Source organism: Mesoplodon mirus (genome assembly GCF_964341445.2).
Source record: "Mesoplodon mirus genome assembly, chromosome: 2".
NCBI classification, from domain to species: Eukaryota; Metazoa; Chordata; class Mammalia; order Artiodactyla; family Ziphiidae; genus Mesoplodon; species Mesoplodon mirus.
In genome coordinates, this window is record NC_138977.1 from 32,551,804 (window position 1) to 32,569,052 (window position 17,249).

Genomic DNA, 17,249 nt, shown 5'->3' on the forward strand with positions numbered 1-17,249 from the left:
GGGTATTATTTGGTAAGATTTCGTGGGGTTCTACATATAATGGTATTTGAGTAGTATTAACACACCAATATAATAACTTTTTCTTTTTTGTTAATAACTCTGTTATGCCTAAAAGTTAAACCTTCTACAGTGAAGAGGTAACACTTCTAAAAATTTAAATCATGAAAATGTGCAAATTTATGACCTAAACTAAACCTCCTGACAATTAATAACAAGAAATATTTTTGATGAAACATAGATACTACATCAAATTATTAGGTCGTATTTGTAGAATAAACTACTCAAGCAGTCAAGAAAAGGGGTGAAGCTAAAAGTAAAGATTTTTTAGACAAAAACATCTGCAGCTAAAATAAAAGAGAAAAAGAGAGAGAGCATGCAAGCAATGAAAAAAAATAATATAATGAAGAGCCTTTATCAGTCTCTAAGAGTTGCAAAGAATGAAACAAATACGATAGAATGGAAAAAAGTTAAACAAGTCTCACTTATATTCTGAAAAGGATATTAAATACATTTTGATTTTGGAAAAACCCTATGTAGACACAGCCACTCTCAAAATGTTCACTATTTATTCCATCACAATGGAAGGTATAATTATATGACATGTACCCTATACTGAAGAGGGTAGATTCAGTATCTGACTACTCACAGTCCTTAAAACAAAACTGATTGCATGGTAGTTGCTTTTGATACTATATATTTCAGGTTTATTTGTAATATATTTGAGAATCATTTTTATAAGTCATTCTTTTCTAGTTGTAAATTTAATTAAATATGCCTGTTTATTTAGAGTGTGTGAGATAACCCCCCAAATTTATTCAACTTGCGCATCATTCAAAACAGAAAATTCTCGAGCAATTTATTATTTATTTGTAAGTGTTTTCAAAGGATCAATTATGATTCTGAATGAGTTCCTGAGAAATTTTATTCAGAGGAGCAAATTCAATATTATGTTTCATGGTGACAGACAAAAATGTTTTTCTTTTTTTTTTTTGCGGTACGCGGGCCTCTCACCACTGTGGCCTCTCCCGTTGCGGGGCACAGGCTCCGGACGTGCAGGCTCAGCGGCCATGGCTCACAGGCCCAGCTGCTCCATGGCATGTGGGATCCTCCCGGACCGGGGCACGAACTCATGTCCCCTGCATCGGCGGGCGGACTCTCAACCACTGTGCCACCAGGGAAGCCCCAAAAATGTTTTTCTAATTAAAAATAAAACTTTCATCTCTCAGTATCTGCACTAACGGAGCAAATAAATGCACATATTCTGCCATTTCTTTTTAATCTCTATTAAATAATTATTTTAAGAATGCAATTTTTAAATCATTGAATCCTTTAAGGATATTGGGGGGGGGGGGAAGAAAACCGGAGAATAAGAGTCAACTTTACAACAGTTTGCTCTCATAATTCTGTGGTCCTAGTCGTCACAAAACTATAGTTAACATATTCTAAACTTAATTTCAGGCAATGACCAATTCACTTCAATAAACCATTCTATATTAAAATTTAAATGTGTTCTACTCATATAAATGCTAGAGTTCCATATCATATTTTACTTGGAAAAAGTTGATAAATATCATTTAAAATATATAAAGAGCATCTCTAAAGTGATCTGTGGATTTCATACATTATTATTAAGTTTTTTTAGGTACTAAGCTGCTCTATTCTTTCCTAATCTAGAGTTACCATCATTGCATTCTAAAAAATGATAGTTTGGTTCATTTAAAAAAAATCCTTGAATTTGCCAATATTAGGTAGTAAGTTCAATTGGTAAATGCACATATACCATAAAGTGAAAGATACATATGCTTGAAAATTTTAATAAAGTGGATTTTGCTTATATATATACATATATATCTATTCATATATATTCTGTGGCCAAAAAAATGAAAACAAGGAAAAATATGCTATCTAAAATGGATATATCTTACCAGGAATTAAAAATGATTACATGTGAAAGTTTAGTGAGTCATGACTCATGAATGAAATCATAAGTGAAGAAAAAAGATAATATTTTAGGAAGCAGGCTTGTTGAAAATTAGAATGTCACTATGTCATGGTGGACTCTGGAAAAACACAGATTAAATGTCCCTTATGCCCCAGCTCCTATGTGTCAATATGTTTTCTGATCCTAGACAAGCACTGGATGCCAAAACAATTACCTTTAGAGCCCTGATGAATGAGGAGCGGGGCAAACAAACCTGGGTCCATCGATGGGAACCCAGGTCAATATGTCCTGTGTCCTAATGAACCTTCACATGCTTCTCCTGATTATTCAAAAGGCAGAGCATAGTTTGTGGAACCTTAGGATAACTGCCTGATATCTCAGGACTCTGGTTACATCATACTTCAGGAGCCTTCTTACCAAAGATGAATCACTTCATTGTTATTTATGAGCCACAATGTTCTCTGAGATTCCAATCTGGTTAGTATTTTCCTCCTTCATCATTAGAAACTTCTCTTTATGTCTTTAAGTTCAATCAGATCAACTATAGAGATGAAACTCTGAATCTTATATGTTTTGTCAGAGGTCATTATTTTATATATATATATAGTATGTAATAATAATTATTATATGCTATACATTAAAATTATATATCTCTATATATACAATGCAAGTACCATTGATATAGTTCTAATTTAGTGCAGTTCCATAGAGAAGCCACAGGGAACTTGATGGAATTAAGATTGTTCAGATCCATAAAATTCATAAGAATGTGCCCTGCTATCTGAGAAGTAAGTAATTGATAATTTCTGCATACATGATATATTCCCTTTATCTTGATGGGTGGAGTATACAAAATAGATCACGGAAGATACAAAATTTTGAGCTCCACATATAGTTGTTTGAAATTAATCACTTCTTATCCCCAAAGTGCTCAAAAACTAACAATAATGAAATAGTATTTAAGAAGCTGTTGCCTCTGTTAGTTATTAAGATACCCATAGAATCAAAGGAGGGTAATTGAGCCCAAATTAAAATGTGCTGGTAGATTGATAATCGTATAGGCTTTAAATGTGAAAGCAATCACATTAGGAAAAGTATGATTTACTCCTCTGAAGAACCAGACATGGCTATCATTCTTAATCATGTATGTGACATGAATAAAGGCAATGTGTGTTTTGTGATATATTCATTATATTTAGGCATTCTAGGGCAGGAATTAAAATATCATAATGAGAATAGGGATGTAGGAATTTATTCCATCCTGTGTGTGTATTACAATTCAATATGGCACAAGCGTTTGTAACAATCAGCCATTATTATTACCCACCTATATATTTCTAGATACTTAGAAAATATATTATCATACATTCTTTTTAACCCAACAACCTAACCTTTTTAAAAAAAACCGACAAATTTTATAAATATCTCTCTCATGTCATTTCCATGAGCTAATAATGGTGGGAAAGAAAAAAGAGAGAGAGATGAGATGTGTGCAAATGAAGTTTTGTCGCTTTTGTAGTTAGTAAGTAATGTTGCCCATTTTCCCATATACAGGTCTGTGGATCAACACACAGATGACTGTAAAATGAGAATATGCAGCAAAAACACGGTACCCCTCCAAGAAGGCATGGAATCATAGGAACCTTATGCATTTTATAGCCTCTCCATGGTGTGTATAATCTCACCAGGGAAATACAGGATCAACATTCAAAGAATATTGCTCAAATATTTCACAGGCTTACGCCGATGGTAAGAGTCTGTCCTTACAAGTCTTACACTGCTTGGACAGGTAGTCGGCAGCTGCTAACTTCTTTACAGTGAATTCATAAACACCATGAATGTCCACTCGAGACTTAAAATGCACAAAGTTGAAGCAGGTGAGTAACCAACCTTGGCGAAATATCGCATCCTTGCTGCATAAAGGCACCCAAGGAAAACCAGAGACTATTAAAAATCCCAAATTCATTAGTTGATTCACTACTTTGTGTTTCTCTTCCATCTTCAAACTCCTCAGTGTGCCACTCGTAGGGGCTAAATCTGCTGACCAGGAATAAAACTACACTGACCCCTATGTAGGCAAAAACAATGCACATCCAGATCTCATAGGCTAAAGGATCAAGAAATGAAAACACTCCTGGTTTGGACTTCTGAGGCTTCTTGATCATGATTGATATCCCGAGGCTCATAAAGGGCTTTGAGAAATCGATCACCTCCTCTCTCACAAGGGTGATGGTTAATGGAGCAATTGCAATATCAGCTTTCTGTAAGGGAAACAAAGGAAAGTAATAGAACCAGGAGTCACGGTCAGAGAGGAATTGTGGTTACATTATTTGATCAAACGGAAGGAAAGGAAATCAGGAAAATGGGAATAATTATTTCCCTGGTGGAATCCCAGTAAATACTTAACAGAAGAAAAGCAATTTGTTCCCCAAATATCACTCCTGCTTATAAATACAGAGTACACCCTTCTGGCTTGATTATGATAACTACATCTGCCTCTATGCCTTGGCAATCTCTGAACAATGCATATGGCCCATAGGCTTCAAGACAGGTGAAATGCCTGTCTCCATCTGCATATTTGCTTCTGACTTCATCCTTCATCTTCAAATGTGCACAAGGAAATAAGACAGCATTCTTAGAGTAATGTGGGAAACCCACAATCTCAGACATTGGTACTTTTCATGGAAGGCAAGCATTCTCTCAACAAGAGTTCAAATGTAATGACTTTATCTTTGAGAAGCACAGTACTTACCCCATATACAAGTTCTCCAACCATCCCATTCCAAATTTTCGTGTCTGCATCCCTGGCCCCATACTTGCCATCCCCAACAATGGTCAACTTGTACTTGAACCCACAATGCTTGGCTATTTCTGCAGCCAAGTCAACACAGTAGCCCTCGTAGCGCTCATTGCCTTCAAGCATTTCATGATTTTTCTTCATCATAACATATGGAGATTCCTATATGGAAAGAAAGTGCTCTAGTTGATCAAAACAACTGTGTTACTGATCTACTCTCATCCACTAAAATCTACTGGTTTAATTATTACCTGTAAGCCAGAGATGTTGTAGAATACACATAGTGGAAAATACGACTGGGAAAAAATTAAGCATGATGCTTCTGATCAAAGGTCCTAATCTATTTTTCATTATATTTCATGCACATGGCTGGCACCTGGCCATACCAAAGTAAACAAGAGACTCAAAAGCACAAACTGTTAGTATGTCCCCTTGTAGTGTTTGTAATCCTAGTATTTAGAGAGGAATAATGTGGTTTAACATCTGTTTTAGTCAACTCTGGATCCACCACTCTCTTATTCTAAGTTAGGGCTACCCTGACTCCAAAGAACCAGCATTCACCCAAAACCCTGTGTCACTACGAGTTCAAGGATAAGGTTCTTGTGAAAATCAGGTCCATGACCAGTGATGCCCAGACTCAAAGAGTCGTTGCCATAGTGATGTATGGAATCTACCCTCTCAGACTTGAAGCTCACTTCCTCTTTGAGATAGAATCTCCTAGAATTATGCTACATGGATAGCTAGGGAGTAGCACCCCCCCCCCACTGTGAACACCATAAAAAGGAAGCATGAAAACATGACTCAACACCAGCCCCCAAATTTTCTCCTCTGGAAAGTGGCACTGAGGATATTTGGGGTTCAGTGTGACACCTCCTCTCAGTGGCATGATTCAGGCAAAAATCCTCAAAGGTCTAGCTTACATTTATTAGGACTTTTCCAAGTGTTAACCAGTGTTCTTATCCAAATCCCTTATTAACCTCTGTTTTCTTCTCAATATTGTTACCATAATGAATCTCACAAATTCACTACATCACAACTTAGTAAAACAAAATCAGACTGTTTTGCTACAAAATCACGTATTTCCTCCATTTCATTTCCCCAACAGCTTCTTGTCATAATCGACATCTGCCATCCATCTATCCAAAGCCTCGACATTCAAGATCCAGTTCAATTTTGTCTCATCCAGCCAATATACATTCACTCAGCACTAGCTATGTGCCAACTACTGTGTTGAGACTCAGAGTTAAAAAGAAGGGAGATCACCCTTGTCTTTCAGGAGTTCACCTTTCCACATGAATATAGAGAAGTTGACAACATTATTAAACCATGTAACAAATGTAAGGACAGAATGGACCCAGAATCATGTGGGAGTGGAAAGATAAAACATGGGAGGAATATAAGGAAGGCTCTTCCAGGCTTGCCCTAGGTGTTCACCCGTGTGAGCACCAGGTTACCAATTATCTGTGAAGCCGAAGTTCAGTCCTGAAGAGGATAAGATGTATTCTGAGTGCTGTAGCTCTTGTTTGTGAGTCCTTCTGACAGAATAAGCATGCAGCGAATGACTAAAACATTCAAAAGCATCACCGTATCAGTTATTCTCCTAAATATAAGCAGCGATTCTAGTTGACAGATATTTTTCTTAAGAAAAATAATGTAAAACAGAGGCATATGTAGCGAATTACCAAAATTGTAGTGACGACCACAGTCTTATTCTCAAGCCCAGAAGTATCATTTCCAGAAGGGAGTTCGGTGAGAGTAACAACCATTTTGTCGACTTCGCTCCAGTATCCGATCTGCAAAAGGGTACAGAAGGCGGGCACCTGGACATATGACTTTCCTACTGGCAAAGCATTGAGTTATTTTCAAACCCATGTTTGAATCTGAAATTACACCTACACTAACTAGGCTTGTTCTAAACAGAGATGTACCTTTTATGCATGTGAATCTAATAGCAATAGAAAGAGACTATAAAAATAAACAAACAGAAACAATTCTTAGAAACGGCTTGTCTCTTCGTGTTCACTTTTCATAGTCTCTAAGGGTAATTTGCATGGGAGTGATCATATAGAAACATAAATAAAATCCAAACAATGGCATTTCAGCCATAACAGAAGGAAAAAAAAATGTTGACTTGAACAGTTACATTCACAATTGCACCAGCTATGTTTGGTCTCCCAAACCATAATCTTTCAGCAACAGTTCTTTTTCTTCTCATTAAACTCTTTTTCTACCTCTGTCTAAAAAAAAAAAAAAAGTATTATAGTTTTATTTATTATATCTTAAAATTACATTTCAGGGTTACTTACCAGAAATAAATAGAGTTTATTTAGCAAATATATTTTAAAATCTGTGTTTCTGGAAGTTATTGAATCCAGCTATGTGAATATGTCTCCAGGATTCTGGAAGATGAGGTGATGGGTTCACTAACTCACCTCCTCACACAGAGAGAATGCCTTCAATTCACTAATGATTTACCTTCCGTGGCCCATTCGTTTTGAGCTCCATGATGTTAATTGTATAATTTATTCTTTTTCCATTCTGGTCAAACTTGATATTTCCTGAGAGACCTTCAACCTGCACCTAATGAGGAAATGGGAAAGGAGCACAATTATAAATTCACTTCCACCAGATACAGAGTGGTTGGCTAGATGACTCTCCCGGGATGCAAGTCAAGAAAATGACACTTATTAGGTTTCTGCTCTTCAACCTACCTTTGTGTAGTTAGGAAATAATATTCCCTCTTTATAAAACAGAAGGGATAAAACAAAAATGACTAATTCAGCAGGAAAAAATAGTGGCCAACGTTAAGTCACATTACAATCATTTTCAGTGACTGACCTGTTTGAGGGCCCTTTCTATTTCTACCCCTTGTCCCCAGGGCACAGCTGGGTTTGCCAGACAGTCTCCTGCATTCCCCCTTCGGGAGATTTCAATTCTCTGCTTCCGTAGGTTTCGAAAAGCTTCGGTCATCACTTGAACGGCATCATAGGTCAGAGCAGAAGTATACTGAAAAGTACCACACACATTTCATAAGAATGGGAGAAAATTCAGAGGCTCACTGTACACTGGCAATCAAGATTCCAGTTGCCCACCATACATACCATATCAGGGTCCAAGAATTTAGGCACAATTTCTATCTCTAGAAACCTAAGAATGTAAGAGGAGTAGTATGGAATATTGGAACTATGGTCTGTCCCTTTGATTCTAAACATTTTCAATTATATTAACTTCTCATCTATTTCAGGTGAGACTTTTCATAATAATTGTGTTGATGTTTTCACTTTTGTTTTTGTTTATCTAACTAGTTTCTCATTAGAGCATCACGTTATGGCCTGACATGGTGATATAGGAAATTATGAAATTAACAAATCAATATTTCTCCACTGTCTAATGAGAGATTCACCTGGCAATATGGAAAGAATACTGATCATTTTGGGGATCCTTAATCTCTAACTCCACCCTAGTGATGTTCATATAGGTCTGCAGTGATCTTTTGAGTGTTTGTTTTTAAACTCTCCTAGGTGATTATGATACTCAATTAGAAGAACAACCAAACTTCATGATTTCTAGGTCCCCTGAGGCTTCAATAATCTATGATAATACTGGTTACAAGCTTATGGTATTCAGATCCCAGTGGGGCAGCAGGATTATTTTAGGAGCCTGGGGTCAAGCAGAAAAAAACTACTATCAGTACATGTGTACTAAGCATGGTCAGGGGCTGGATAGGTATTATTATGGCATGTGTATATACTGCCATTTATCTACGTTTGATGCTGCTGTCAATAATGATAAATCACATTGTAACATAAAAGCTTTAATTACTGCTGAGGAAATTTCTGTTATTCAGTGTTTTTCAGTCTTTAGGTAACAAAAGTACAGTGAAGCTGGGGGGAAAATGCCATATCATACTGATTTTGTGACACTCTAAAATTTTTGACCACAAATCCAATACAGGACCTTGACATTTCCAAATAATCCTCCTCTTTCTTCAGTAACTTGGTTCTTCCACTTTCAAAAGTGACTATTCTATACCTTCTTTTTATCTTCTCTATACACATCTATACACTTCTCTTTCTCTCCTGCTGACTCCCCTGCCTTCCCGGTCACCAAGAATATAGAAGCCAACAGACAGAACCAGCTGACCTTTCCACCAAAAACTACCAAGCTCCACCTTCCCTCTGTCTCCCTCCTGAGCTGGCATCACTCGAGACGGCCACTCCCCTTCTTCAGGACAGCCACTCCAGCCTCACACTGACCCTGCCCCTCATGCCCCGAGGACATTTTTTCTGCACTTATACTCTCAATATCCCGCATCAGCCTTTTTTCTCTATTGGATCATCTCTATTAGCAATTCTACTGCTCCAGTATCTCCTACCACAAGTAAAAGAAGAAAACAATAGGTTAGGTAGGTAGATTTGATAGATAGGTGGATGATGATGATAGACAGATAATAGATTAGATAGATAGATATCGATAGATATAATAACTGCTTTTTAGGTCCATATCTCCTTCCAATTTCCACCATCTTTTTCTGTTTCCTTCACAAGAACATTTGTTAAGACAGAATTTCTAAATTTTCCATTTCACATCACCCTCCTTACTCTCTCTAAGTGATCTCATTCAGTCCATGGCTTTAAATTGCATCCATACACTCGAACATGACTTCCTCATCAGTGTCCTTTCTGCCCAGCCCACCCAGTCACTCTCCTTCATGGGACCTTGTTTATTCCCTTCATAGTCTCTACCAGCATCTGAGTATCTTCTTCACGCATTCTTTGTCTACTTCATCTCTCCTCCCCACCAGAAAAGTTACTCTAGGGAAACAGAAAACTTATGTCACCACTGAATTCTCAGAGCCCAGGGCACAGTTGGGCACACTGAAGAGAATTAATAGGAAGGAACAAAAGAGGAAGGAAGGAAGGAAGGAAGGAAGGAAGGAAGGAAGGCCAGAATCTTGATACTGATTCTATCTTTATGGGACTCACATTTCCTCCCAGTTCAGTGAAAAGATACATAAACAGATAATTGCAATATATCATTAGAGTGTTATAAATCGGTCCAGTGGTGGAGAGATGTCTGTGTTGTTTATTTTTAATATGAGAAATGGTACAATAAAGCAAATGAGAAAGTAATTTATGTGGTATGAATTATCCTCTCCTCACATCCAGAAATTGTTCTGAGTTTTTAATGCTAAAAATGGTAATGTGAAGTTATCACTTAATCTTTGCATGAAATAGTTTAGTGGAATCAGTTTCATTTTATCCCATGAATGAATCAAATTTGATGGGAAATTTGGTAAGAAGAAAGAAGAAAAAGAAAATGATTTCGAGCCCACAGAACGGTGATTGATGATGTTAACTGTGATAAGATATTCACATTTACTGCTAAATTTTCTTAAGCAATGTCACTGCAGGCCTATTCGTGAGTCCTTCTTGACAAATCTAGATTATCTCCTGGATGGCTGCAGTTAAGTTTCCTGGAAACACCTCTACTAGATGGATCTAAATAAAACCCATCACTATATTTTCCAAAATCTGCAACCTCTTCCTTCAAACTGTACATGCAAGATATTAGCAAAATATACTGTTGCATATCCATTTAGGCAACTTATATTCTTTGATTGAAAATGTAATTTTCAATTACTAGGAACTTATCCTGAGAAAATATTCTCAAATACAGAGAATTTTCACACAAGATATTCATTTCAGTATCATTTGTAATATGCAAAAATTAGAAGGAACCTAGATTTCCGAGAGTAAAGGAACGTTTAAAAACCATGCTTTCTGGGACTTCCCTGGCAGTCGAGTGGTTGAGACTTCTCCTTCCAGTGCAGGAGGTGTGGGTTCAATCCCTGGTCGAGGAGCTAATATTCCACATGATTCACAGCCAAAAAACCAAACCATTAAACAAAAGCGATATTGTAACAAGTTCAGTAAAGACTTTAAAAATGGTCCACATCAAAAAAAATTCTTTAAAAAATAATACACTATGCTTTCTGCCTTGTGGAAGTATTATGTAGCCATTAAAAAGTTCTACTAATAACAATTTGTTACAATACAAATACTGTTAGTTATAAAATAAGTGAAAAACAGTATTACAACTAAAGTTTTTTCACCAAAAAGTGAGAGTAATAAACAATGCTTATATCCCTTCAACAAAAAAAGGAAAGAAAAATAAACAAAATGGTTAGAATAACAGGGAGGAAACATACATGATATTTCTTTTCCAAGTATTCTACAATAACCATGTACCTTTTTTAAAAAACTGTATTATATCAAAAGCATTGTTTTAAGTCATATCTACTTAGGAAAAGACTTCTTGGAGAAATAGAGATATCACATCAGCTTTTTCCTGCCTCACTTATATAACTGCCTCTATTCTCCTAGAGGAATAAAAAACAATTAGTTTGTTTTCTTATACAGCAATCCATCCACTGCTAATTTAATTCTTATAATGAAGTTTAGGTCACTGAAACAGAAACCTGTACTGCAGTTTGTATTTGAGAGTAATGATCATAGTTAAAAGGCAGACTCTTCCTTCAGTTACCCTGCTCACATTACTATGAGAAATCTATAAAGCCATCTGCTAAATATTTCAGAGGTCTATAAATGTTGGTGAACTACATTAAAAAATAAGATGAGGCTGAATGAACTAAAAGTATTTAAGTCCACGCAGTGTGTTATCATTATGACTCAGGGCATGAGCTCACTAAGAAGAAAAATCCTTCTAACCTTTTTCAAATGTTCAAATCTAATCAAGTCTCAAGCCTATTATCACTGTGAATTAAAAGTCACAATCATAGACACAATTCGGGGCTGAGAGAAAATCAACAGCTTCTGTATCCGTACCTCCTTCTTGTTTATGTTCTGCATATGTGGCTCATTTATTTTTCTCAACAAATATATCACATTTTTGATTGGACAGGTAAATATTTCAGTTTTATTCTACCATTCACTAAACTAGATGTAAATTCATTTGAAGGGAACGTGATGGCGATGTAAGATCTCCTTCTTCGAAAACAAATGCATCATCTCTGCCCTGATGTTTGTGTTCTGTGAAATCCCTCAGCTGAGTTGGAAATTTATATCTCAGTGGGGACCATTATGTTCTGTGTTGCTATATCACAATCACTCCTATCCACACTTGAAGAAGAAATCTGGGAAAACGTTTTTATGGTCCATTTTCCAAATGTGCTTTTTATTCCATTTCAAATGTATCTTTATTGAAACTTATTTTTCAAAAATAAAATACAATATGCATTTTATTCAAAAATAAAATATGCATTTTAAACATTTTTGTTATGCCCAATAGTCATCAGATATTATTCAATAATGCATTATTATAATCACTGATACCTGAAAGGGTAGTCTTACAGCCAAAAAAAAAAAAAAAGAAAAAGAGGAGATGAAAAGGAGTTCTATATACATTTCAAATTTAATGAATATTCAAAGAGGATGAATAGGCTATAATATAAAATTTTATGGATCTTCATAATGATAGCACCTATTCTGAAACATGTTACCTGCACAGTGTGAAGATAGAAAAAATAAATATACCATTCAAAAAGGAAGTACTAGGCTTTAGCATTATGAAAGTGTTACAAAATTTCCTATGAATGGCCACTTTCCAAATATTCATTGATACTTGAAATTGAACTGTGTATAGTTTAGAAAGCATGGAATACAGCACCTTCTGATTTCTATCAGGGCTGCCTCAAGTCCTGATTTTACCATTTACAGCTCTGTTGCCTTGAGCAAGTTAACTAAAGCATCAGTGTCTGAAGTTTCTTATCAATGAAATAAGGAGAACAATGTCTGCTCTACATCATTGTAGTGTTGGAAAGGAAGGTGAGGGAGAAAGGAAGAATTCATGTTGACCTAGTTCTCTACAAGCCAAACCTGAGTTGGATAATTTCCTAGTAAGTCCTTTAAAAAAAAGAAAGAAAGAAAGAAACAAAAACCTCTATGCAACAAATATTTTTATTCCAATTTTATAGATGAAGATTGCAAGTTACAAGTTATATTTTTCTCAGGGTCACAAAAATATGTGACAAAGGTGGAGGAATTTGAAGTAATGAGGGTGACTGACCTTTCTGGTTTGCCTGGGCCTGTCCAAGTTTTGGATCAGAAAGTCTGGAGTCCCAGGCACACTGGAACTGTTGGTCCCCTTATTTGGCAAATTCCACATCAAATGAATAAAGTTACAGGAAAGGAGAAGCCGGATGAGTTGAAAAATATGCTAAAAATGCAAGTTATTAACCAGCAAGTTTGCCTTCTTTTTTCCTTTTATTATGATCTAACTCGTTCAAAACTAGCTTGTTTTTACAACGTTTTGAAAACTGCCATCCTGATCTACAAGAGTCTCGGATCCAATAAGTTTAGAAGATGGTTCTCATGTTGGCATATTAAAGGCCCTGAGAAATACTGCAGTAACAATTCCTGTTTAACTTTGTTTGGTCAGCATTGCCCAAATGAATTACCATTTAAAATTTTTCCTTAACATCAATTACTTTCCATAAAAATAGCATTTGTGTAACATACTTTGGGCTGTAAGTTTTATACACTGATAAATTTTACATAATCATTTAAAAAATAGCATCAATTATTTAGTTAAAATTATTATCAACAGAATGATATCTCCCTAGAGAATCTTACACAACATAACAATTCTCAGTTTCTCCATTACAAAATTATCAACACAGTCAAAAATGATGAGCTCTAGGAAAAATAACTAATCTTATAAGAAAATTTTAGAAAGTCTTTTTTTTTTAAACTTCTTGGCAATGGCCTATAATCAACTAAAGCCATAGAAAAGAAAAAAACATTATTATGAAATACATTATAAACTTAAAATTATTCACTTCTCTTCATTTCAAATTCAACTGAAGTCTAACCTCTGGAAAAGACCTGTCTGTGATAAGGTCATCGTTAATTTCCTCTAAGCCTTTTGAACATGTGACCTTTGTAGCTTCACTGCGTAAAACTGCAAAATCTTCAGTAAGACTAAACATCACTGGAGGAACAGGAACTCTCACTCATTGTCGGTGGAAACACAAAATGGTATATGGCTACTTTGGGAGACAGGTTGTTTCTTACAAAACTAAACAGACTCTTACCTTGTGATCAGCAATCACACTCCTTGGCATTTACCCAAAGGAGCTGAAAGCATATGTCCACTCAAAAACCACCACATGGGGGTTCATAGCAGCTTCATTCACAATTGCCAAAACTTGGAAGCAACCAAGATATTCTTCAATAAATGAGTGGATAAATAATTTGGGGTACATGCAGTCAATGGAATAAGATCAGCACTACAAAGGAGCAAGCTACCAAGCTACGCAAAGACAAGGAGGGACTTTAAATGCATATGACTAAGTGAAAGAAGCCCATCAGAAAAGGCTACAGACTATATAATTCCAACTATATGACCTTCTGGAAAAGGCAAAACTATGGAGACAGTAAAAACTACAGAGACAGTGGCTGCCAGGGGCTGGGGGGAGGGAAAGATGAATAGGTGGAGCCACCTTTAGAACAGTGGAGATGCTCTGTCTGAAACTATAATAACGAAAGCACGTTATTGTCCATTTGCTCGAACACGTAGAATGTACAACAACAAGAGTGAACAGTAATGTAAACTGTAGACCATGGGTAATTATGACGTGTCGATGAAGACTCATCAATTCTAACACATGTATCACTCTGTGAGTGGAGTTGATATTGGAGGAGGCTATGCAAGTGTAGGAGAAGAGGATATACGGGAAATGTCTGTACTTTGTGCCCCGTTTTGCTGTGAACCTAAACCTGCTCTACAAAAATAAAGTCTTAATTAGAAAGCTAATAAAAACTCAACATCTTTAGTAAGCACACAAGCTGTATCACATTTCCAAGGGGGAAAAGACAGCTCCACTGGCAGGACACCACCATTAACATCCTTTTTTATCATTCTCTATGAATAATAAAAATAATGTTTAATACATTGGGGAGAAAGACTCTTGAATGTAAAAAGAATATATTAAAAACAGCATATCTTTGCCTAAATTAGCCAGATTGGCTATTGACCCTGACGAAAATCTTGCTTAAGGACCAAGACTTTTACATTCTGAAACTCTAGATTCACTTAGGGATTCAAATTTTCAACTAAAACGAATCAGATTCATCAAGATAGATAAAAGATACTCGAATCAACACAGTGCTTGGTTTTGATCCACCCTTTTGATCCACCCTAAGAAAAGAAAAGGCTTTTCTTAGAGGCAGATATTTTACTTTGGTGGTTGCATACGTTCCTCCCCCCTGATGCTGCCCACTTCTTAGGCACCTTCTAACAGGTGAAAGTTCCTTATTGTTTGTAGTCTATGAACAACAAAACCAATATTTTTCAGGGTAATTTAAGGTTTGATTTCAGCAGAGGTGACCTGCTGAGAGTCACTACAATCTTTAAGAGACAGAGGAGCCTCTTGAGGGTCATAAATTTGGCAAAAATTAGAAATGTTAGCATATGCTTTTGCATGCCTAAATTTGCACATCACATGATCATGGTATTAGAGATTTGGGAGAATTCTCAGAGATCGTGGACATTTATTCCCTTTGCAGACAAAAAAATGTGGACCTGAGATGAACCCAGATATCCTGCATTATAATTCAAGCAGTAGTAATGTATTTTTATTTTTCATGGTGTAAGATGTATTGCAATGGCTTAATAAATTATTTTTCAAGTAATTTTTATGAAATATGTAATGTTATCAATATCAAATTTTCAATTTATGGGTTTATTTCAGTCATAAACACTTTTTTTTTTTTTTTTTTTTTGCCGTACGTGGGCCTCTCACTGTTGTGGCCTCTCCCGTTGCAGAGCACAGGCTCCGGACTCGCAGGCTCAGCGGCCATGGCTCACGGGCCCAGCTGCTCTGCAGCATGTGGGATCTTCCCGGACCGGGGCACGAACCCTTGTCCCCTGCATCAGCAGGCGGACTCTCAATCACTGCGCCACCAGGGAAGCCCATAAACACACTTTTTAAACCACAAAACATAACAGACTAAACTTGTCAAGCCTCTTTTTTGTTGCATGTCAAAATATTTTAATGTTCATTGTAGGGGACTACAGTGTGCCAGCAGTGGGTTTGGTCAGTTAAAACATTCGAGAAGCAGAATTAATTCTGTGAAGCCACCAGGGCACTATTTAATGCACAGCACTAATTACCGAACTCAAAAAGATTATGTTATTTCCAGACAGGTCTAATAAGTCTCTTAGGATAGCAATTAAGAAAGTTCGAATTGCTGCTTTAAGTCTTTTCCTGAGTAAAATGGGATTCTTGCAGGAAAGCTATTATTTAAGTGGCACACAATGTCAGTCCTGTATTAGGGTTGAATTCCTTGACACTGGTAGGCCCAGCAGACACAAGTCAAACTAGGTTCAAACTGTCCACTTGACAAGGTAGAATGGATGGTTACATCTTACAGGTTGTTGAGACCCCAAAAACCCTGAAAATCCATCTCAAAATAGAAATATGTGTAAATTTGGTTGGAGATACGGGCAAATCACCTCTATCATCTGCCTCTTTGTCAACATCTTTTTGAGGAAGGTAAAATTCTCCCTTTAATTGTCCCATTTAAACCCAGGCACCACGATGGTTCAGGTCTGATTACTACAGAATTTTCTGTTTCATCCTGTAAAATAACAGGACTTTTCTGCCTCGGCTGAGTAAAAAAACACAACAGATGCTAAGGGCAGGAATTTGAACCCCATCCTATAGCAATGATAATTACTTATTTTCTTCTTTCTCTGTGACGATATTTTCAAAGTGTTGCCCTAGTTTTCGCTTTATTCCTCTTCATTTCAGCAAACCTCTGTTCTGTGCCTTCCGTGCAAATCCTGGCATGAGACGAGGGACCAAGAAGACAGAAGGAAGGAAGGAGACTGCTTTTCTGAGTCTTGTTTTCCATCCACAAATACCTCTCAGCTGAATTTATATTATTATAAATGCACGGTTGTGATTTTTTGTGATTATTATTTCTAAAGAAATGGAGAGAACTGGCAACAAATCAATTTATTCCCTCCCTCCTCAGACCACAACCACCATTCAGACAACTGACAGCCGTTGTCTGCATTGTTCCTGCATCGCCCTAAAAGCTTTCCTGCCACCAAGTTCTCTTGTCGCCAGGGCAGCCCATAATCTTCCTGTTTCAAAACCGTGGTGATGGCTCTCCTCTAGGGGGTCCTTGCTGCTCTCAGAATGAGACTAAACATTCCTTAGTAGGTAAAAAAGGCACTCAAGATCTGGAGCCTGCATATTTATAAGTATTATTTCTCAGAATTCCTCCCAAACACCTCTGTTCAGCCTCCAGCCTTATGGAAATATTTATATTTTCCTTGCACACCAGACTTTAATTTCTCATTTTCTCTATGGGAAGTTACTGTCCCTTCTTTCTCCTAATACCTACCTCTCCTTCAGGTTTTAAATTCCATATGATTTCCTCAAAGAAGGAAGCCTTTTCTTACGTCTAGAACTGGGGT

The 17,249-nt window shown here is 36.6% G+C and overlaps 1 protein-coding gene across 2 annotated transcripts in view; it reads right to left on the reverse strand.

Annotated features, from left to right (window-relative positions):
* The window catches only part of GRIA2 (glutamate ionotropic receptor AMPA type subunit 2), a gene marked incomplete at both ends in the record, with an annotated part of 148,541 nt that overhangs the window by 23,110 nt on the left and 108,182 nt on the right, over nucleotides 1–17,249 (reverse strand). For both annotated transcript variants that reach the window (XM_082632123.1, XM_082632124.1), the window contains 5 exons: nucleotides 3,833–4,203; nucleotides 4,695–4,901; nucleotides 6,422–6,532; nucleotides 7,215–7,319; nucleotides 7,578–7,745. In XM_082632123.1, the coding sequence (XP_082488249.1) occupies nucleotides 3,833–4,203; nucleotides 4,695–4,901; nucleotides 6,422–6,532; nucleotides 7,215–7,319; nucleotides 7,578–7,745 (962 nt within the window). The remainder of the gene's footprint in view (nucleotides 1–3,832; nucleotides 4,204–4,694; nucleotides 4,902–6,421; nucleotides 6,533–7,214; nucleotides 7,320–7,577; nucleotides 7,746–17,249) is intronic.